General features: G+C 39.9%; 1 protein-coding gene across 5 annotated transcripts in view; it reads left to right on the top strand.

Moving 5' to 3' along the window:
* The window catches only part of OPCML (opioid binding protein/cell adhesion molecule-like), a 1,134,565-nt gene that overhangs the window by 877,285 nt on the left and 232,592 nt on the right, over positions 1-24,688 (top strand). For all 5 annotated transcript variants that reach the window (XM_012644281.1, XM_012644282.1, XM_012644283.1 and 2 more), the window contains one exon: positions 23,696-23,928. In XM_012644281.1, coding sequence (XP_012499735.1) covers positions 23,696-23,928 — 233 coding nt within the window. The remainder of the gene's footprint in view (positions 1-23,695; positions 23,929-24,688) is intronic.

Below are 24,688 nucleotides of genomic sequence, written 5' to 3'. Positions count from 1 at the left end.
GGAATAAATTTTTTAAAAAAGTGAGTTGTTTGTGTTTTTGTTAGTGTTCTTTATATATTCTAGAAACAAGTCACTTATCAGATATATAATTTGCAAATATTTTCTCTCATTCTATGTATTTTTTTAAATTTCAGAATATTACAGGGGTACAAATGTTTTCATTACATGAAGTGCCTTTGTACAGTTTGAGTCAAAGTTATAAGTGTGCCCATCACCCAGATAGCATGCATTGTACCCATCAGGTGTGAATTTACCCACCCCTTCATCTCCCTCCTGCTTGGTTTCTGTTGAATTTTACTTCCATATGCACCCATAAGTGTTCAATGATTAGTTCTAATTTAATAGTGGATACATGTGGTTTTTCCATTCTTGCGATACTTCACTTAGAAGAATGGTTTCAGTTCCATCTAGGTTGTTACAAAAGGTATTAGTTCACCACTTTTTTATGGCTGAGTAGTACTCCATGGTATACATATACCACATTTTATTAATCCACTCATGTATTGATGGGCACTTGGGTTGATTCCATACCTTTGCAATTGTGAACTGTGCTACAATAAACATTTGAATGCAGGTGTCTTTTTGATAAAATGACTTTTTTCCTTTGGGTAAATCCCCAATAGTGGGATTGCTGGATCAAATGATAGGTCTACTTTTAGTTCCTTGAGGTATCTCCATACTACTTTCCATAGAGGTTGTATTAGTTTGCAGTCCCACCAATAGTGTATGAGTGTTCCTTTTTTTCCACATCCACACCATCATCTGTTGTTTGGGGACCTTTTGATAAAAGCCATTCTCGCTGGAGTTAGGTGATATCTCATTGTGGTTTTTATTTGCATTTCCTTGATGGTTAGAGATGTTGAGAATTTTTTCATATGTTTATTGACCATTAGTCTATCTTCTTTCGAAAAGCTTATGTTCATATCTTTTGCCCACATTTTTATGGGGTCGTTTCATTTTTTCTTGCTAATTTCAAGTTCTTTATAGATTCTGGTTATCAGCCTTTTATTGGATGTACAGCATGAAAACATTTTCTCCCATGAAAATATTTTCTCCTATTCTGTAGGTTATCTGTTCACTCTAATGATTGTTTCCTTGGCTGTGCAGAAACTTTTAAATTTATTTTTCTTTCTTTATTTTTTTAGTGAAAACTGTAAGATTTAATTGAATAAATAATCAACTCAATTATTTATGTGCACATATATATATGGTGACTGACTAAAAATGAAAGGCAAAAAATGTTCAGTTGAGATGCATGAGCAAGATGCATCTAGCTCATGCATCTTTTTTTTTATTTCAGAATATTATGGGGGCACAGACATTTTAGTTACATATAATGCCTTTGCCTCACCCAAGCCAGGGTTACAAGCATGCCCTTCCCTCATACAGTGTGCTCCCTATCCATTAGTTGTGAGTTAATGCATCCTGACAACCCCCCTCCCACCTGACTGGCATCCAGTGAGTATTACTACCATATGAGCACCTTAGTGTTGATCAGTTAGTACCAATTTGATGGCGAGTACATGTGGTGCATATTTTTCCATCCTTGTGATACCTCACTTCAAAGGATGGGCTCAAGCTCTATCCAGGATAATATAAGAGGTGCTAGTTCACCATTGTTTTTGTAGGTGAGTAGTAGTCGATGGTATACATATACCACATTTTATTAATCCACTCATGTATTGATGGGCACTTGGGTTGTTTCCACATCTTTGCAATTGTGAATTGTGCTACCATAAACATTCAAGTTTAGATGTCTTTATTATAGAATGTCTTTTTTTCCTTTGGATAGATGCCTAGTAGTGGGATTGCTGGATCAAATGGTATTTCTATTTTTAGCTCTTTGCAATATCTCCAAATTACTTTCCACAGGGGTTGTACCAATTTGCAGTCCCACCAGCAGTGTAAGAATGTTCCAATCTCTCCACATCCATGCCAGCATTTGTTGTTTTGGGACTTTATGATAAAGGCCATTCTCACTGGAGTTAGGTGATACCTCATTGTCGTTTTGATTTGCATTCTCCTAATAATTAGAGATGTTGAGCACTTTTTTATATGTTTGCTGGCCATCATTCTGTCTTCTTTTGAAAAGTTTCTGTTCATGTCCTTTGCCCATTTATAAATGGGGTTGTTTGATTTTTTCTTGTTGATTTTCTTAAGTTCTATATAGATTCTTGTTATCAGCCCTTTATCAGATGTGTAGAATGCAAATATTTTCTCCCAATCTGTAGATTGTCTATTCACTCTAATGACAGTTTCCTTGGCTATGCAGAAGCTTTTTAATTTGATCACATCCCATTTATTTGCTGCTGTGATTGCTTTGGGGGTCTTCTTCATAAATTCTTTACCTAGGCCACTGTCTATAAGAATTTTCCCAACATTTTCTTTTAGAATTCTTAAGGTTTCCCACCTTAGGTTTAAATCTGTTATCCATCGTGAATTGATTTTTGTGAGAGGCGAGAGGTGGGAATCTAGTTTCAATCTTCTTTATGTGGTTATCCAGTTCTCTCAGCACCATTTATTGAATAGAGATTCTTTTCCCCTGTGTATATTTTTGTCTGCTTTTTCGAAGATTAGATGACCATATTAGGAGAATGGTTTTATATCTGGGATCTCCGTTCTATTCCAAAGGTCTGTATCTCTGTTCTTGTGCCAGTACCATGCTGTTTTGTTTACTATAGCCTCATAGTAAATCTTGAAGTATGGTAGACTGATGCCTCCCAATTTGTTCTTTGTGATTAAGATTGCTTTGGCTATACGAGGTCTTCTCTGGTTCCATACAAAGCATAGAATTAATTTTTCTAGATCTGTAAAGAGTGATGATGGTATTTTGATAGATATTGCATTAATTCTGTAGATCACTTTAGGTAGTATGGACATTTTAACGATATTGATTCTACCAATCCATGAGCAAGGTAGGTTTTTCCATCTGTTTACATCTTCTACAATTTCTTTTTTCAATATTTCATAGTTTTCCCTATATATGTCTCTCACCTCCTTCGTTAAATATATTCCTAAATATTTAATTTTCTTTGATGCTATTGTGAAAAGTGTTGCATCTTTGATTTGATTTTCAGCTTGACTATTATTGGCATATATGAATGCCACTGATTCATGTTCATTGATTTTATATACTGAGACTTTACTGAATTCATGTATCAATTCCAGGACTCTCTTGGTTGAATCCTTGGGATATTCTAGATATAATACCATATCATCAGCAAAGAATTATAATTTTACCTCTTCTGCACTGATTCGGCCACCCTTAATTCCCCTCTCATCTGATTGCTCTGGCAAGGACTTCCAGCACTATGTTGAATAGAAGTGGAGACAGTGGCCAACCTTGTCTGGTTCCAGTTCTAAGCAGGAATGCTTTCAACTTTTCCCTGTTCATTATGATATTGGTTGTGGGTTTATTGTATAAGCCCTTAATAATTTTAAGGTATGTCCCATCTATGCCTATTTTATTAAGAGTTTTTATCATAAAAGTGTGCTGGATTTTGTCAAATGCTTTTTCTGTATCTATTGAGAGAATCATATGGTCTTTTTTCTTGCTCCTATTTATGTGCTGAATTGCATTTATAGATTTGTATATGTTGAACCAACGTTACATCTCAGATAAAGCACACCTGGTCATGATAAATTATTTTTTTGATGTGCTGTTGGATTCAGTTTGCTGAGATTTTGTTGAGGATTTTTGCATCTATATTCATGAGGGATATTGGTCTGTAGGGTTTTTTTTGTTGTTGTTTTTGTTTCTGTGTCCTTTCCAGGCTTTGGTATCAAGGTGACATTGGCTTCATAGAATGAGTTGGGGGGGATACCATCCTTCTCAATATTGTGGAATAATTTCTGCAATATAGGTATGAGTTCTTCTCTGTAAGGTTAGTAAAATTCAGGTGTGAACCCATTTGGTCTGGGACTTTTTTTTGTTGGAAGATTTTTAATTTCTGCTTCAATTTCTGTGCTTGATATTGATCTGTTCAAGGATTCTATTTCTTCCTGATTGAGCCCAGAAAGGTTGTGTATTTCTAAGTATTTGTCCACTTCCTTCACGTTTTGTTTTTGGACATAGAGATTTTTATAGTATTCAAAGACAATGTTTTGTATTTCCATGATGTCTGTAGTGACCTCTCCTTTTTCATTTCTAATTGAGTTTATTAGTGTCCTTTCATTTCTAGTTCTTGTCAATCTAGCAAGAGGGCTGTCAATTTTGTTTATCTTTCAAAAAACCAACTTTTGGTTTTATTAATCTTCTATATAGTTCTTTTATTCTCAATTTCATTTAGTTCTGCTCTGATCTTAGTTGTTTCTTTACTTCTGCTAGGTTTAGAATTAATTTGCTCTTCCTTTTCCAGTTCCCTGGGACAATTTATTAGTTTGTTGATTTGTGAGCTTTCTGTCTTTTGGATGAAAACATTTAATGGTATTAGCTTCCCTCTCAGGAATGCTTTTGCTGTATCCTACAGATTTTGATAACTTATGTCTCTGTTATCATTTAGTTCGAAGAATCTTTTGATTTCCTTCTGGATCTCTTCCTTGACCCAATAGTCATTCAACAATAGATTATTTAATTTCCATGACTTTGTGAAGCAGTGAGGGTTTCTGTTGGAATTGATCTCTAATTTTATACCACTGTGGTCTGAGAAGATGCATGGTATAATTTCTATTTTTTTAAATTTGTTGAGATCTGATTTGTGGCCTAGGATGTGTTTGATTTTAGAAAAAGTTTCATGAGCTAATGAGAAGAATGTATATTTGGCTTTATTTGGGTGGAATGTTCTGTAGATATCTGTTAGGCCCATTTGTGCTAGAGCTCTGTTTATGTCCATTGTTTCTTTGCTTATTTTCTGCTTGGAGGATCTGTCTAGTTCAGACAATGGGGTGAGGAAATCCCCAGCTAATATAGCATTGCTGTTTATCATGTTATTTAGATCAAACAGGGTTTCCTTTATGTATCTGAGTGCTCCTGTGTTGGGTGCGTAAATATTAAGAATTGTTGAGTCTTCTTGTTGGATTTTTCCTTTCACCATTATATAGCGACCATCTTTGTCTTTCTTTACTTTTGCTATTTTAAAGTTTATGCTATCTGATACAAGAATTGCTACCCCTGCTTTCTTTTGACTTCCATTTGACTGGAAGTTTATCTTCCAACAGAAACTTTTAAATTTAATCAAGTCCCATTTGTTAATTTTTGTTGTTGCTATGATTGCTTTTGGGGTCTTATTCATAAATTTTTTGCCTCTTTTTTTTTTGTACTTTATTGATGGTGTTCTTTGAAGTAGAAAATCTGTTAATTTTGATGAAGTCTAATTTATCTATTTTTTTATTTGTTGCTTATGCTTTTGTTGTCACATTTAAAAAACCATTGCTCAATCGGAGGTCACAGATTTATGTATATGTTTTCTTCTAAGAGTTTTATAACTTTAACTTTTAATTTTTAGGTCTTTCACACATTTTGAGGGTTTTTTTTCTTTATGTTGTGTGAGGTAAAGGTCCAACTTCATTCAATTGCATATGAATATCCAGTTGTACCAGCATCATTTCTTTAAGACTGTTCTTTCCCCATTCAGTTCTCTTGGTACTGCTGTCAAAAATCATTTAACTGTAAATGTGAGTTCATTTCTGAACTCTCAATTCTATTCCATTGATCTATATTTTTATCCTTATGCCATTACTACACTATCTTGATTACTGTAGCTTTCTAGTAAGTTTTCAAATTGGAAAGTGTGACTCCTCCAACTTTGTTCTCATTTTTCAACATTATTTGGCTATTCTGGGTCCCTTGAATTTCCATATGAATTTTAAAATGAGCTTGTCAATTCTGTAAAGGAATCAGATGGAATTTTGATAAAGAATGCATTGACTCTGTAGATCAATTTACCATTCTATCAATATTAAATTGTTCAATTCATGGACAGTAGTGATCACTCTATCTATTTAGGTCTTTAATTTATTCCAACATTTTTGCTTTCAGGGTATAAGTTTTGTACTTCTTTTTAAAATTTAGCTTAAGATATTTTATTTATTTTGATGCTATTATAAACGGAATTGTTTTCTTAATTTCATTTTCAGAATTTTTCATTGCTAATGTATGGAAACACTCTTAATTTTTATATATCAATCTTATGTTCTGCAATCCTGATGAACTTGTTTATTCATTCTAAGATATTTCATCTGCAGAGAGATAGCTTTAATTCTTCCTTTCCAAACTGAATTAGTTTTATATCATTTCCTTGTCTAATTGCCCTGGCTACAACCTTTAGCACAATATTGAATAGAAATGTTTAACTGTCCCTTTTATCCAGACTGTACTTAAGTACATAACTAAGCATTGTATTCAGGGAGCTGAATGTGTAACTAGACCTATAGACCTATACATTATGTGTGTATGGGTGCTTGTGTGTGTGTGTGTGTGCCTCCAAGCTTTCTGTAAATTGTCAGGGTGAAATCTTTTATATATGCAGATAAGATTGTGTTCTATCTACATTTACAGCAGAACATTAGAATAAGGTACATATATGTGTTTTCATATTTCTAGGCCTGGCAAAATACAAACCACGAAATTGTCCCTTCTAGTTGTTTCCTAATGTGGCTCACTTTCCAAGGCTGGCCTCTCTTCTTGGAGGATGTTCTATTTAAGAACATATAGAAACTGACTGATGTGAAGAAGGAACATATGAATAGTAGCTTATTTTAAAATGGGAAGTGGAAAAGCTTAACCTTAAAATAAGGTAACTCAGAGTGAATAATACAGTGTTCTTCATCTTCACGAAGGACCGCCATAGGAAAGAAGCACTGGATTTGTCTGCAGTACAAAGGGGAAGAGCTAGGACCAGTGGATGAACATAGAGAGGGCGATTGCAACTGAGTGGAAGACAGCCTTTCAAAACCCTAACTATTCCACATTAGAATGAGTTCCTTATTGGCTTAATAAACTCCTTTTTATAAGCTTCCTGAAGCACCTATAAAAAGTGAAAAATTATACTCACAAACTTTATGATCTTAAGAATTTAATAAACTTTAATTTAAAAAAAAGCAACCATTATCATCTTTTGAAGTCACCAAAAGGTGTCTTTGAAATTAATTTAATTTTGTAAGAGAAGCGACACCCCACCTTGGGTCTGTTGGTGTGTACACTTAGACTTTGGGTGACATTTCCTTTTTGCCAAGAGATTAGCAAGTCAAACTGGTCTATTTTCCGTTTAAAAAATAAAATTCAAACTAAGTCTGATTATTCACTGGGGCTGTTCTCCCTGCCAAAAAGTTCAGCCTTGAACGACGAGGCCAGGCTTCCTCCCCTGCCATCTGTTGAACCTGGCTTAGCTTCCTGTTTCAGAGGTTTTTACATTTCCGTTCCCTAGATGTCCCTTCTACCCACGGCAAAATTACAAGCCTCCTAAGCTATCTCTGCTTCTGCTCCCCTCTTTGCTCTGACTCTAAAGGTTTCTCTTCTGGATTTACAATAAAATTTCTTCAGAGGTGAATGCAATGCCTAGAGGAGAATGTTAATGTACGTTTGCTTTGTTCTTAATTAGATTCCTTCAAGGGAAAACCTCCTGGCCTGGTTTATTATCTAGCTTTGTCAGGGCTTGTCTGCTTTATCTAAACGCTTTGAAGAAGTCTCTTCACCCACAGCTGCCTATATGCTTACAATATAGATTTTCATAATGCCGGTCAATTGGAAAAGGGTGGAATCTGGGTGGCACAGATAAAGGGATGCTTCGGGGGCATCGCCAGTGGGGTGGGGAGGGAGACGGAAGGGGTGGGGGCAGCTTCACAGAAGTGCAGAGACCACTGGCCTTTGGGCTCATGCTGTCTTGTTGCTATTCAGTTTTGGGCCCCAATTCTGCTTCTCGAGAAATTTAAGATTGTTGTTTTGACAAGTCATCATAAGATGAGAAAAAATGGGTGCAATTTTCCCTGTGGAGTCCTCAATGGTTACTGTTAAGTGTTACTTCCTGGCAGAAGCCTGGTTTCCCACACCCAAAGGCAAAGCAGAACACGCTCCTCCCCAGATACTCTGTGAGCCCCTCCCCCCTTTCAAAAGAGTGCTTGTCTCCCCCCACCCCCGCCCCAGCCCCCACCCCTGCCAACCTCCATCAGAGCATAAATAGAGCTAATCAACCTGGATTCAGTTGATGAGCTAAATACTGTCTCTTGCTCATCAGTGACAGCATCTAAAACTCTTGCTCAGTTATTGATTCTTACTGCTAAAAAAGGTACTCTTGCTCGGTTTCTTCCCTGAATTCTGACGATAGTCATAGAGATGTTTTCTCATGTCTGATGCCCCAGGCCCCACATGCCTCCACCTCTCTTTAGTCTATTTCCCCCTGCTTGCTCCGTTATTCTACCACCACCGTCATCACCAGCATCGGCATGGTCATGCATTTTATGTTTGGTTTGGTTTGGTTCATGAACATCAGTTCTGAGCCTTGCCCGTGTTCTCTAAGGACCAGACAAAGTCGTGAGGGGACATTAACTGTGCACAGTGTCAGGAAGGATGGCACCACTCATCAAGGAATGGGGCCAAGCCTCATTTGGGGCAAGCATCTTGTGAAAACTGTACCATTTACGGTTAATAACATTAACCTTATTGGTGATAGGTATGAATGAATTAGGAGTACCAACAGGAATGATGGCAGTTAGGATTTTTTTATTTTCTAAAGCTTGGCAAGGGAAAACCTGGCAAGATTAAAGTCTCATTTCTTGGAGGAGAGAAATCTGAAGCCCCCAAATATCCTACTCCCTGTGTTCTTTCACCCCGGCTTGAAGGCAGTATTAAAACAGTACCGGTTTTCAAAAGACCTCAGTATGTTGCACCCTGAGCATGAACACAAAACAGTGATAGTGAAGTCAAGTAGGAAGCAGTGAAGAAGCAAGCTCAGTATGTTGTCTCCGACAGGAGTCAGTGGGTCTAGTGTTAGCAGAGTGGAGCGGGGCCGAGGTGAACGTGGGGACAGTGGAGGGTCTTGGAAGAGCTCTATTGGTTGGAAACAATTCTCTCTCCTAATTACCTCCCGATGATGACTTCAGAAAGCAAAGTGGCGGTCCCGCTGAGCTGCTCAGGTTGCTCAAGTGACTTGGAGCCACACTAAAATAACAAATATGTTATAAATAGCTCCGGCATTACAGGGGGCTGCACACAAAGCAAGGAGGGAGAGGGAATTGTCTGATGTAAGCCTCTTCTTCCCAGCGTCTCCGACGACTCCAGTCCTTAACGAGAGTAGGAGATGGTCTTTGAAAATGCGTTAGCTTCGGTATTTATAGGCTCCCAGATGCGCCAGTTTTCTCCCTTACGTATTGCTGCCCTGATTCTTCAGTGCACAAGATGAATAATTTACCAAAAAGCACATGTAAGTATTTCTTTATTATTCATTATAATGGACTGACACAGGAGTAATTCTCCACTCTGCCAGAATCCCCCAGGGCTTACTGTACCCAGGCTCTGCTTTGCTTTCCCACAGTTAATTTGGGTAGAAGGAGACTCTTCTCTCCGGACACGTGGCCTAAGTAGAACTTGTGCCGGCTGAGGTGTGCACGGGAAAAGGAGGATGGGAGACCCAGGGCAGACCGAAAGGTAATGTGAGGTCAAGTTTTAGGAGCACAGACAGCAGATCTGTAGGGTGCCAGGTAATGAAGTGTTGCAGAAGAATCCTCAAAGAGTAACGGGAATCCGTGTCAGTGTGTGCTGAGCAGGTGCATTTTATTATTTTCAGTATTCATCCGAGTAGAACACAACTAAGATGGTGCATTGGCTATAAAGGATAGTACCTTATGTATTTTCCACCAAGTGGAAGGTTTATTCTTTCTCTTTTCTTTCCCTTCTTCTTACTTTTCTCTTTGTTTTCTTTCCTCTTTCCTCTTCTTTCCCGCCCTCCTCCTTCCTCTCTTTTTTCCTTTCTTTCTGTCTCAACTTCTTTATTTAAAATTCATAATAAGGAAACTCAAGCCTCCCTCCTCATGATGGAAAATTGGGTTTTCATGCCAGAGCTTCTCAAACCCTCTCAGGAACAAGTTTCTATGGAAGGATCCTCTTCTAGAGAGCCCCACGAGCTCGGCCTTTCTTCCTGTCTTGCACACACGTTTTGAGTACGATTTCTTGCATATTTCTCCCTGTATTCGACGCGTGAGTAAAACAGGAAAGCTGGGGAAACTTGGGTTGCTTACAGGCCAGACTTCCTGCTCCTCTGGTGCTCTCTGTAAGATCTGGGGAGTCCCAGGGAGCAAGAACACCCTCCCCCTCCCGTATCAGCAGGCCGCGGTGCAGAACTCCAGGTGACACAAATTAAAAGCAGTAACTCTCGGGGCCTGAGCCGGAAACATTTGCAAAAGTTAACTCTGCGACTTTATTGCCCCCAGGGAATATTTCTCTCTGGGTCTTTCGTGGCCCAAGGAAAGAGTTTTGCCTGACTTCTACTTTATTTTTTAAGGAGAGTTGGTTCACATAAACTATATAAAATGAGCCACTATTCTGGAACAGATGATTGGCTTATTAAAAATATATAGTATATATTTTTAAACAGGCAGAGTTGAAATTCCACAGAAGCAGTGCTTATATGAATGGTGAAGACTTCACCTCCTCGCCTTCCTCCTTCACCATTTGTCCCGTCTCTTTCAGGAGGGTTTTATTTTTAAAAACTCAAACGAGGCTTTGTTCAGATGCGTAGTCTGTTCAGGATGGCACAGGATAAATCAAGCAAACTTATTGGCTTCCCAGTTGCCCACTAAGCCACCATCACTTAAACACACACGATCGCTATTTTCTAAACTTGAGGCGGAGTGGTCTAAGGGTTGGGATTCAAAGAGATCTATGTCCTACTTGATTTTCCAAACTTTATTACTGATACATATGTAGACTGAGAGATGAACGCTAGAGAAAGTTAAAATCATTATCGTGTTTGCAGCCTTATTATTTTTTAGTTTTAAGTAATTACAGAAATAAAACAGCAAACATTTATTGACTATTTACTGTGCTCCAGAACTGTGATAAGAAGTGTGAAAAGGGATTATTTCTTTGAACATTCACTACAATCCATGATTTTTTACAAATGTTATTTCCACTTCATAAATGGGAAAGCTGATGGTCTAAAAGGATCAGGCAGACCTGCAGCTGGAACTCATAGGCTGCTTATTAAAATGTGTATTCTCTTACCCTGTATGTTACACAGAAATCTCATGGATAGAATAAAAGCTAATCAACATTCAGTATATTTTTTGGTTTCATAAATAAGTCAGTAACTGGGTAAGTTTCACTTGGACCAAAAAGGGGTGAGGGCTGGTTTATGCGCAGTTCTGGAGAAAGAAGAATGACCTTTGAGGTTTTGCCCGTCTGTAGGCTTCCGCGATCCCGTACATTATACGTGGGAAGGTATTTGCTGGGAAATCTGAGGGCCGTAATTTCTGCAGCGCCGGAGTCTTTGCTCCCACGACACTCATGCGGGGAGCCGGTGGCTGACTCGCGCCATTCTTCAAAAAGATATCAAGCTCCCTAGACTCTCTGCTTTTAATTTAAAATTTTAATTTATACTTTTCCATGGATGATACTGAGACAGACAGGACCATGAGTAAATATGTCAGGATAATCTATTGAATGGAATTAAAACGGAGTGTGCTTGGGAAACATTTTAATTTTATCTTTCTCACTTCTTTGCCAAGTATAATGAACAAATTGGGAGGCTGAGTTTTAAAGCTGTTCTGGATGTGGAGGAAGGGAGGGCAGAGTCGGAGCCGGACAACAAATAAATAACTGGGATTGTTCTGGGTGGCTTCTTCAGGCATCCCTGACCGGTCATGGGGCAGCTCCTGAACCGGTTGTATGTGACAAGTGGCAGGTGTGACAGCTGATGCCATCGTTGCCTTTTCCAACTCCACATAGAATTCCAAACCCTTGGCAAGGATCGGAGGGGCAAGGAAAATGGGGCTGGATATTGGGAAAGAAGAGATTTTATCATTCTTACCTTAAAAGACACTTCTCTTTTTCACCCAGAGGGTCATTTCTTCTGAAACGGATTTGCCTTATGCGACAGCCCACCATTTAAATCAGTGGCAGGGGGAGAAGGGGACACGAGGAGACATCTCAGAGCCTGACTGTGACTCTAAAAGAGGCGATGGCAACACACCAGTGGCTTGCCCAGTGCACTTTTCTGTGGAGAAACCCTTTGCTGAAATCCGTGCTTGTTTTTCATCTATCCTGAGACACACATCTATCACAATAAACTCTGAAAAACTGCTTCACCAGCTAATGACGTCTCCTTGGGTTGGGAGTAAGGCCCTCAAAATAATTTTCCCTTTTCCACGGTGTCCTGCAGTATCTGTGCAGTAAATGTCTCTTAAGGGAATTGAAGGTTTTTCTCTGGAGCTCCTAAGCTGACTTAAGCCACTCACCTGTGATCCCGTCCCCTCCGCTCCATTACCCCATCTCCTTCAGCACCGACACGGTTTGCATCTGATCTCAGTAACATCTCAATCTGCGTGAGAATGATTCTCCCAGACTGGGAATGGTCCTATTTATACGCTGAGGCTGCCCAAGGACACCACTGCCTAAGCTACTGGGGCCTGTGGGCCAGCCGAATTCTCTTTCAGGTGTGCACATTGTATTGATTGATCTCTCAATTATGTATTTTTAGAAATACAGCATTTTGCCAACCACAGGACATCAATCTAGAAACCAGCCCATCAACCACTGTGTCAACACACTGGGAAAGAGGCCTGATCAAAATACGGAGTTAAAGTTGTCTCAATGGCTTTAGCTGAGCAAATAACCTCAGGAGGAAATGACATCCTCCTGCAGAACTCTATACAGGCTGGGTATGGACCAGTTCTAAAGAGTAAGAATTTTTTTTTTTTTTTTAATCAGAAAATCTTATTAGAAGTGCAAGAATCTATAGGTAGACCGGAAGGGCACTAGGTGGATTAGCTAAGTGATACCAAAAATGTAAATCTCATATTATTCCTGATCTGTTGGCTGGCAGAATAAACACATCTTCAAACTGAACTCAAACACTAGATTGACATTCATTCTTTATAGACACGAAAATATAGAAGGAGGCGGCTTCAGAATTCCTTGGAAAGTGGATTCAGTACCACAAATGGATTCAGTACCACTTGATTAAACTCAAACACACTCCCAGATCTTAGAAGTTGAATTGTGTTGTTCCAAATGAGGCCATACAGCTCTCTGGGAAAAGTTATAGAGGAGGCACTAAGGAATGTTGACTATTTGCTCGGTATAATTCTGACTCTTGTACGTGAATTATTTTCTTCAGTCCTCATGACATTGAATAATGCTATAGGATGAATATGTTCATCCCACTTCACAGATGTGAACATGAACATTCTGAGAGGTTAAACGAAATGCCTCTCTTGAGGCCTCTGTTAGTGAGTAGCAGAGCCCTTGTCTATCTGATGCCAGACCTTCTCATTGGCACCACTGTGTATTATCTCCAGGACGCTCCATGTATCTACGTCAGTAGAGCTCATGAAGAACTCCCAGATTCCACCATCATTCTTGATATTGTCAAGCTGAACCTGATGACCCACTGGCCTCTGAGTCAGTTGACTCCCTTCGTTGGCAAGGACCACCGCTGCACAGTGGTGTTCAGTTTCTTTCATCCCAGCTCATTTGCTGAAGGACTTCATTAAAACTTCCAGTGCATTGAGCCCACTGCATTCGCTGTATCCATCAGCCCCTCCTGTCTTTACTCTTCTTACTCAGCATCGTTCAATTCCTCTAACCCTTGGCTTGCTCTCTCTCACTCACCTGGCATACTCTAAGCTGGTATGACCCAGTCCCCACATGCTCTGTGCCTGCAGCCGGACATTGCTGGGGAATAGCCTTGAGGCATCCCAGTACAGTTCCCTAGTAATTATTTTTCTCATTTTCTGCAACAGTTATTGCACTTTTTTTTTTGCACTCTCTATCCCCTTTCTCCTATTCTTCCATTTACCTTCGGTGGATAACTTTGTCATCTACTTCTCAGAAAATAGAAGCCATCACTCAGTTGCCTCCTTGCTTTCCCATAGCCAGATCCACAAAACCACCTGTGTTTCTATTATTTTTTCTTCTCTTGTGATATAGCAGATGAAGCATCTTTCTTTCATGTGCTTTGGAGCCAATGCTCTCTCACCTTTACTGTAACTGTTCTCTGTCAGTTACCCCTTTCTACGGCATTAGCACTTGCTCGCATTCGATGTGGTTGTTCTCATCAGTACACATATTCATGTGCTGCAGCATAAGAAGTCCCACTCCTTGTCTTACTCACGTTACATCTCCAGTGTCTAAACTCAGACTCCTCAAAGTGCAGCCAGTCCCCGGCATGTGGGAATAAGTGTGGAGCTTGTCAGAAAGGAAGAATCGTGCTCCCCCCACCCCAGACCTAGTGAATTCACAAGGTACACAGGTGACATGTGGACACATCCTAGCACCCCGTAGATATTCAGTAAATATGAGAAAAATGAGCTCATTAGTTCCCACCTATTTCTACTCTTAAATAAACAAACAAAAACCTCAAAAATCCTTTGCCTGCTTCTCTCTTCTCCCCCTTTGTTGTCTAAGTATTGGCTGCAGACACTGTCGCCAGTGTCCCCATTCACTGGTCATCCCTTCCTTCACCGGGGCTCCCACACCGCTTCCCTAAGCTGCAGACCTTCTCATCACGTGACTGGTCTTTCACGTCTACAGGGATGGTCCCTTCACTATCTTTCTGCCCCTGGCCCTGCTACTATCTGTTCTCCCAAGGAACTCCATAATATTCCTGTAAAATTCGTAAGTTAGATCAAGGCACGCCTCTGTTTAGACCTCTCCTGGGACTCCCCATTACACCTAGAATAAAATGCGGACGTTTTACCATAGAGATGTGCACTGCTCAGCCTTGTGCACTGTGTCCACACCCTCGTCCACCTTGCTTGGACCACTCCGGCTTCCACTCTATTGCTTACCTGAGTCAGCCTCTACCCCAGGCCCCGCTCACCTGCCTTACCGTCTATCTAAGATGTCCTCTGAACACAAATCTTGTGCCTACTGTTCTTTCTTAGTTTTCAGCCTTAAATTGACTTCAGAGTGGCCTGTCTCCAGACTGCGTATTTGAGTACGGGGCTACCCACCTCTCTACATGCCCATGCTAGCAGTCAGCTCGGTTCAGTTTATAATAGCACATGAGTGTTCTGCCCCTTCGTTTATTGCATGTTGCTGCCGCAAAGCTGAAAGCTGCATGAGGTAGATACAGTGACTTCTGGCTCAACATCTTATTCCTTGGGCCTGGCAGAGTGTCTGTCACTTAGCAGATGCTTGATAAATATTTGTTAAATGAATGAATGAATTTATAATTTTTATTGTATCCATGAATGTGACAGGATGTCTTTTTAATGCTCTTGTATTCTATCATTTGCCTAAGACCACAAGAGCCTTGAAGGTAGGCACTGTCTCTTACAATGGCTTTTGTTTTTATTTTTATTTCAGCCTTGCCTCTGTCTCCTTGGGAAACTATTAAAACGATCTCCTCAACACATCCTGTGGATTGATACAGTGACTTGAAGCCTGGGAAGAAACCAGCTCAATCATTCACTGTTTTGTGCAGAGAGCTTTCTCTTGCCTTTCTGCCTACCCTTTCTTTTTATAATTATGTTTCCCTACCCTATGCTTTATTTCTGTTGCCAAGATAGGAATTCTCCTCCTCTCTCCTCCCACAGCCAAGCAGTTTAACCCCTCTTTTGTAGTTGTAAGCAATTTCCACTTCTTTGTGGAGCCACCTTTCCATATAAATCACTCCCTTCCTTTTTCTTCATCGCGCCGATGATGCTCTGTTCTGAGCTGCCTTCAGCCCAGCTGCCTCGCTGGGGTTGGGCAGTGTGTGGAATTGCTCTCTAAATTCAAGCAAGCCCTCCTCGCCGTGCTGATGGGGACGAGAGATTCTCCCTGCCCGCGTCAGGACACAATGAGCACTGTTCTGAGGGACTCGTATATCATTGGTCAGGGCTGAAACCACAACACATCAGCTTGCAGCTGATTTTCTGCTTCAAGTGATGCTGTTTTCAGAACACCCGGTGTCTTCCTTGGTTGTGTTTCCACTGCTCTATTTCCTCCAAGGCCCTCATCTTGCAGGTATTTGTGTCTTTTCTCTGCACAGCACCCCTGTCTCCCTCTACACACATACACATGGACGTGCACCCTTCCGCTGTATTAACGTGACATGCCAGCCCAGCTGGTGTTAGCGTGGCACCACCCTCCAATTTTAGAGCGAGCTGCAGATGTCGTGTGTGTGCTACCTTCAAAGTCAACCTCTTGCACTACTGAAATATTTTTGCACTATACCCTCTCTAAGTAGCTCTTAGCTCTCACCATTTTTCTGCAGAAGCTTTCAGATACATTCTCCACCAATACCTTATCAGAAAATATTAGCTCTAGCAGAGTTATTACTCTGGTTGTGTTTCTGACTATCTGAATCATAAAGTTTTCCCTTACGTAATTTAGGGTCCTTGTTGGTGCTCTAAAGTTGGCTCTATTTGTAACTCAGGAAATAATTGAGCAGTTAAAGCCTCCCTGGAGAACAGCTTTTGCAATTTAGAATACCTTGGGAGTTGATCTAGAAAGATTTTATTTTGGCTTACCTGTTCTCCTCTGCTTTTAAAAAATTATTTATTATTATCCGATGAGTTCTTTAAAACAAGATCATCTTCTTCCCATTTTTTTCAACTGGCATTAGTAATATATTCTGATGCATAGTAAGGTTTTTCTTAACAGAAATTCAGTTAACTCTCAATTTATGAAAAGAAGCAAATGATAAAAAAAAATACAAGCCAATATTAGGGTTTTGTATTTTAAAAAAGGAAATTCAGAGAAATGTATTTGGAACTTTAACATTCACCCATCACCTTTATGAGCAGTTCTTAAATTGGAGGACTCTATAGAAGGTCACTTAAAGGAAGGGGCCAGGGATGGTGAAAGAGACAAAATTTTCATGAATTCCCAGTGATGACATTTTTTAAAAATTTTATATACATGCAATCATAAAACTAGGTATAAATGCCTTAAGTTATACCCTTATATGACACTAACTTCTGGAATTATAAATTATACAAATATATAACCACTAAAATTTAAATTCTGGACATTAATTTAATGGAACAGATGATGTTTTATTAAAATTAAATACCAAGTTGCACGTGAATATGACCCTGACTGCTCTAAGGCCAGCACTTCTGAATTCTGCCTGTGCCAGATGATGACTAAGTTCTCCTTCCACGCTGGCACATTCCAACTCCGGGGGACCTTCATTGCGACAGCAGACCCGGCATCATTTAGCCTTCCACGGCAGAAATGCATCACTGACAAAGCAAGTCACCTCTGTGTTTCTCTACGTAGCCTGAGACAATGCAAGGAGTTCTCTGCATTGCCAATGTGATAGACACAAATGCAGATCTGAATATTTAAATCTAATTGTTGTCATACCACATCTAGAATATGTATGTATTATATTTTTCTAGATTATAATAGAATTGAAAACACTAAATTAAAAAATATGTGTAGAGAACCCGTGAGCCCTGTGTGTGTCTATGCGGGGCGTATATACCTATCTCACAGAGAGACACACATATGCATATATCCCCAAGAACATTTCCTTCATCTTAAGTGAGTTCTTTTGATGCCAGTTTGAAAAACATTGTCTTACATCTTTTAATCATTATATGTTAATCGCCTACTAGCTGCCAGGTGGACTCTGGGTGGTGCCGGCGTTAGAAAATGGATATCACTGACAGGGTTCCTATCCACGTGGCATTTACACTCTAACACATGAGCGTGCAAATAATTAAATGTAGTGGTGTAAATTCTGTGGAGAAGTCCAGGAGTGTTGATTTTAATGTTACATTACAAAGAGAATGGAGGTTTAGTATGATGAATCTGTATTAGAGATTTAACTATATTTGCCACTGGCTACTCATTAAAGTAGAGGTGTATGTACCCTCTTTTCGGTATCATCCCAACAACAAAGGTGGAAATATAAAGGCATTTTCTAGTTAACTTTCAGTGTCCCCAAATAGCAATGATTTGAATATTAATATCTACAAAGTTATCAATATATGAGGACACCATTTGGGAGTTTTCTAGTTAACTCTCAGTGTCCTCAAATATCAATGCTTTGAATATTAATATCTACAAATTTATCAGTATATGAGGACACCGTTTGGGAGGCTGGTTTAAAAGACTTGTTCTGTAGCTACCCAGATTACCTATTAATAAATGTTCCTGCAGCTCTCTCTGTGTGTATGTGAGATGTGACTTTTATTTTTAAGTTGGACATAATTTTCAGACACACATCTGATTGCACTCAGCCTTAGGAAGGATCTTAAATATTCAACATCTGACATGCAGGCCACGGAGGGGCATTTCCTGACCATCCTGACCCAAATATGGTCACAATCTCCATGGCCTACTGTCCATTCCTTACCTGTTTTATGTTTCTCTACGTTTCATTCTGAAACTGATGTATTTATATTATACTTGCATGTTTTCTTTCTCTCTCCCTAGGTTAGCATCATGGGGAGGGGGCTTTGCCTGTTCCCTACTGTATTCTTAGCTCCTAGAAAGTTGTCTAGTATACATTAGGTGCTCATTAGATTTCTACTGATTGAATAATGACACTTTTTTCTTTTGCATTTTCAGAGGAAAATATAAAATAAAAACAAAAGTAAAGAACACAAACAAGAAAATTAAAGCTGGCCAATTTCATTTTTCAGGAAGAATGTATTGTTTTGATTAAAATTCCAACCTGTCTCTTGTCTGGTTTCTTTAAGGCAGTGAGTGGTTCTCAGGAGGAGTCCCCAAGGCAGCAGCATCCGCATCATCTGGGAACGTGTTAGCAATGTGCATCCTTGCTTCCCTCAAGGCCCAGCACCAAAGGCTCTTTGGGGGTCTGCCGCCTCAGCAATCTGTATTTTCCATGCACAATGAAGTTTTAAAACCACTGCTTTAAGGCATGGATTTCCCCTAACTGCACCTATTCCTCTGAAAACAAAACAAAACAACCTGCATGGAACCTCCACGTTCCATGTTTAGAGCGCTCCTGCCCTCTGACGTTTTTCCAGGCGTTTTTTGTTCTTCCTGATTCTTCTTCCCACCTGTCCTCACTCGCAATTAGCTTTCTTCTTCTCCGCTCTGTGCCTCAGTTTCCTCATGTAGAAAATGTGGATAATATTAATGGAGCACATCTCAATGGGTAGTTACAAGGATTAAACGGTTTAATATGTGTAAAGTTCTTATAACTCTGGTGCAGCACAAGCAATATCTAATTTTAGAGACTACTTGTGATAGAATTGTAATATTTTATCAAGGACCAGTAAGTAGGGTTAGCTTGAAATGTAAGAATTTTCAATATCTCAAAGAATTTTCAAGAGATCAGAAAGTTGTCATTAACCTTCCTCGACTTGCCTCCTGGCTCCCCCTTATTTAACATCAAAAATGCCCTCCTCTGTGCTTCTTGTTAATGAGGGTCAGGACATTGCCATGAACAGCAGGGAAGGAGCCTGAGTTTGGAAGAACACTTAAGCAGACTTTTAAAGTCCTTCCCTAAGTTCTTTCTCCTGCTGTTTAGAGGACCTTGGAAGAGCCCTGTGGTGGGAGAAGAAAGCATGAAGCCATGAAACTGCTTTCTTCTGAAGCACATGAGGAAAATAACTGTCCTCAACAAATGTCATCCTTCCGCCAAGTTTCTTTGTTGTTCATTGGGTTCTGGGAACTGTACAAACTTTGTGAACCATCTTTGCCCATTTAGAGAGATGGCTTTTACGCAGCTAGTCTTTTCTATTTGCACTGTATGCCCACTAAAGAGGCCCAGGTCCAAGAGCAAGTACATTGGACTGTGGTCATCCTGGTCGTCCATCTGGGGTTTGATTACCCCAGGAGCACACAGGCTTTCCAGGGGTCATGTGGCCAGGGCACTGGGAGAGGGTAGATTTGTACTGATATGTTTCAAGATCAGCCCTTACTAGACCCTCTGGTAATTTTCACTGGCTCCACGAACCCTGAACCTGCAGTGGCTAGTCCTATACAAGGACAGCGATACAAGGACGATGATAAGTTTGAGATCTCAAATTCCCTAAAATTGATCTGCTTGTGAAAGTGCCTGGGTTGGATTGTAACTCTTCCTCTCCTTCTCACCGCGCCCACTTTACGCACTGTCCAGGAGCCAATCTGCCTGTACTTTCTTTGTCACCTCCACCATCTGACTATCATCAAACAGAGTATCACTCTTGAAGGAGAGTCCCATGAGAGTAAAGCAGAGAAGTACTGAAGCCAATGGCATGTTATTGCATCAGTAATAAATTCATGGCAAAGTCAATGCGTTCTTTATCTTGGAATTAGAACTCAGAGATAAGAGACAGAGGGCAGTGCCATTTGGCATATTAAAATAAACAGTTTTAATATTTTGATTTTCCCAACATTTCTAAGTGTATTGGGTTAAGCAAGGTGCTTTTGTGAAAGCGTAACATCTTTTTAAAGTCTTTTGATAAGTCCTGATAAAATGTTATTGTATACTTTCCAGATATTGAGAAATGGAATGAATCTAATACTGGGTTATAAACCCCCTTGCAAGTCAGTTATTTTCTAATTCATTGCTTTAAAAGAAACAGAAAGAAGAATTAATTGATTTGTCAGCTGTGAGATGATTAAAATAATTTTGGAAGCTCTATTACTATGTGATTTTTGGCATATATCTTGGAAGGAGTTCAAAGAATTGAGTGGCATTGCTATACAAAATTTTCATTTCTGTCTTCGTGCTTATATGAACAAGGTTTCTCTAAAAGTAAAAATAGGAATAAAATTGATCCTGAACTCTATCTCATTCTAGTGGTAAGTGATATTTATCCATGGTATTAAAAAAAGCCTCATCCATCAAATTAAGAGCTATATTTCCAGTGAAAGTTTTGCTTTTTATGTTTAATTATGACTTAACAAAATGTGCAATATGTTTATGTTGTTTTATCAATTTTATGTTTGTAATGTAATTCATTTAATTAAAAAATGTTATTATATAGAGTTTTATGCTCATAGGATATAAAAGAAATTTAAATTTCAATATATAGAGAGAGTTGCAAATAAATATGACAGGTGATCAATAAAAGATTTTCAAGCATAACACATATCCTGCAGGGAACATGTAATGAAAATACAAGTTCTAGTTTAAAAAGGACCAGTGCACATTTTATTACTTTTCAAGAAGATATTATTCATGAATTTTGAAAATGGATAATCACAAGTATCAATCACTATGGTATTTAAATTCAATTGAACATATATACCTATATCTATACATATATATATAAATTCTGTGGCTTTTTTATTTTGAAATGTGACTATTTTCTATAGACCAAAAATGTATCCTTTGCCACTATAGTTTAAATAATTTTTTTATATCAACTTAAAAATGTGGGTTACATAACTGACCAAAATTAAAGCAAGAATATTTCTTTGCACTTAGTTATCTGTGTTTGTGTGGTCCCAGGGACCAGAAGATGACCCCCCAGCTCTGTCCCAATTTATCATCCACTTCCAGGCTTATTGATTCCTGCAATTACATTATGAAAACTTCATTCTTTACGAGCAGTTACTTAAACAGGGATTTGGCCTTTATGAAAATACAGCCATCATTAGGAAGTGTTGCACGTTGGTCCTTATCAGTCATTTACAACTGAAAATAAATGAATTTATCATATTTCTTCCCTAAGGAATGCTTTTGAAAGTAGGGAGCAAGGAGGGTCCATTGGGTTTTTATCTTCATAAAGGAAATGGAAAATTGCTATAAAAGGAAGAAAGCTGAACAGAAAAAGAAAGCAGATACCCTAGAATGTGGAGGAGATAGCATGACTTCAGTTTTTCTTGATACCAGTGATATATCTACTAAGATGGGAAAGAATCCTTTAATGGTACCTAAATATCCAGCCCTAATGATGCATGCAGTTGGGCCCCGAAAACTCATCTCACCGATCTTAGACTTACCCGGGAATGATACAGAATTAGATCTATAACTACTGGTGCGCAGGAAGCCTGTGGTCAAGTGAACAAGAAAGTTTCATAGGAGTGTTCGAGTACAATTCTATTTCAGGTAAAAACTAATCAACACAAGCTTTACCCAAGTGAGTACAGGTCTGTAAGGAGTAAGATGCAGAAGCGAAAGTCAAGGCTGTTACTGAAGGAGCATGGGCCCTGGGAGTTGGGGAGTAGTGACTAGCTGACCTCTGTGACCTTTGTCATGTTCACTTTGTATCATTCACATGTGAAAACATGTTTATTTTACTTTTGTAGTTTGAAAAATAAAACGAGCAAATAAAGGAAATTTAGAAAAGAACTATCTCTTCCCACCATAGTGTGAAAGCACCTAATGACACCGCCCCTCCCACCCCCGCCCCGCTCTACCGTGGCTGCATGGCAGGTGGGACAGCACGTGGAAAGGCACCACGACTGGACACCAGTGTTGTTTTTAGTCCTCCTACCAACCAGGGAGAGTACCTGCCTAGACTGGGTGCCTTCCCTTTTCAAGGGGCTGTTGTTTTGGTGCTGAGACCCTGGGCCGTTCAAGCTGCGTGAGGTCGGTCACTTTGCCAGTGCCCGATCTCCCCACCACAGCCCGAGTCCTTCTACCTCCTGAGCCCTGAGGGGTCTCTGCTGCCACCCAAATGTTAGGGAGGGAAGTCCACGCTTGTCCCCTGTGTTCTCCTCCTCTGGAGGTGCTGGACTCACGTCCCTCTTCTCTCCGCCAGGACATCAGCGGGGCTGGTTGCCATTGCATGTTCCCGTGTGTGGCATCGCATAGTGGGTAGGCACCCACATTTATAAAGGATTCTGTTTCTCATGCTCCTCTTCCCACGTTCTAAGTCACTGGGACACGCATGCAAATGTGCAGCACGTTTACTCCTGCATTAGGCCTGATAGCCTGTGGGTCACACACACCAGCTAGCAGGTTCCGCTTGTGGTCATAGTCTAGCATTGTCAGGGAGATGAGGTGAGAGGTAGCTGTGAGCTCTCTGCGTTGTTGATGGTGGCATTGCTCCTGCTCCCAGTGGGGCACGGGGAGCTTAGGAGGAAGAGGGACTCTGCTGGTAATTTTCTTCTTCCCTCTCCCGAAACCCTAACAGGCAGCGCAACTTCCTCAGAAACTGATGGCTTTCTAAGGTGAATTTTACCAACCCATGTCATAAATTGCAGTTTGCAGGCTTTGGGCTGCTTAGGGGTATAAGGAGATTATCAACACCAGGGAGGTCTGGAGGTAAATATGTTCAATTTTTGATTAACTACAAGTTAAGTATTTGCCTTGTGGATTATCTGTGACCTATTTGAAATACTGATCCACTTTCTCTCCCCTGCTCCCCTGGGCCACTTTTCCCACAAGGTGGTAAATGTGCTCAAGAAACATAAACTAATTTTCATATAAGCCTAGAGGGGAAAAATAAGAAGGAAAGCAAATGTACAGCAAAGATGTTCACAGAATATTCTTCTGATTCAAGTAGAAGTGAGTTTGTATCGTTGGTTCTCCAAGATGATTCAGGCCACTCTTACTTCTCACGAGGGAAGTTGCATCAACAATTGGTTGTTTCCTTTTAGCGCCATGTCGTGTTGTTTCAATTACTGCTCGACGTGCAACACCATGTTTATCACATAACCTCTCTCTCTCTCTTCCTTCTTCCTCCCTCCCACTCACAGGTGTACCATAGACGACCGGGTCACGCGGGTGGCCTGGCTAAACCGCAGCACCATCCTCTATGCTGGGAACGACAAGTGGTCCATAGACCCTCGTGTGATTATCCTGGTCAACACGCCAACCCAGTACAGCATCATGATCCAAAACGTGGATGTGTATGACGAAGGTCCGTACACCTGTTCTGTGCAGACAGACAATCATCCCAAAACTTCCCGGGTCCATCTCATAGTGCAAGGTAAGTCACAGCTGAACCTGGGGTTGGCGTTCCCATTCTACTCACGTATTAAGACACAAAAGTCATTTTCCTCTATTAAATCCAGAGGTTGACCATGCGTCTTGGATTCCTTCCCATCTTTGAGGTTCTTAACTAAGTACTGAATATCTTTCCAAAGTTTCATCAATTTTATCTCTAGTCCTTCTGTTCTCATCAGTAAGTTGTTTGGCATGTGCTAGTTTAGTTCTCTTAAGTTACTTGGCGCTCTGGAGTGGGAGCGAGATATATTCAAACATAGATATTAATAATACAGTACTACTCCCAGTGCCTTTTAATTATCTTTTAGAGGTTTATTGTATAATAAAGACTAATAATAAGATGTGAGCTCATGTGACTTGACTATTTTTCATAGTTGTTGGTCGTATGTGTTCTGGAAGGGTCTCTGAGTGCTGTTTGGTCAGATCCACTCTGGCGTCACTGCTGTGTTTATACACTTTCTCGTAGCCCCACAAGGGAGCCTGGACCCCAGAGGGGATTGGTCAGAATGATTTCTCCAGCTCAATGTTGGAAATCAATTCAGATCATTTAAAAAAGGAGGGGAGGGAACAAAGCCTTAACATCCTCTCCCATTCTTGTAAAAATTTTAATCAGTATAGCCCAGGAATAGTACCATGTGTACATTTTTAATAGTTTTTAATTTAAATTTCACATCATATCTAAAAAAATGGGGCTGAAGAAATGTCAGAATCTCAGACATCAGATATTAAATATTAAGAATTAA

Source organism: Propithecus coquereli, unplaced genomic scaffold (genome assembly GCF_000956105.1).
Source record: "Propithecus coquereli isolate 6110/MARCELLA unplaced genomic scaffold, Pcoq_1.0 Scaffold209, whole genome shotgun sequence".
NCBI classification, from domain to species: domain Eukaryota; kingdom Metazoa; phylum Chordata; class Mammalia; order Primates; family Indriidae; genus Propithecus; species Propithecus coquereli.
Note: the sequence above shows the minus strand (reverse complement) of the source record. Positions and strands in the feature narration are given on the sequence as shown.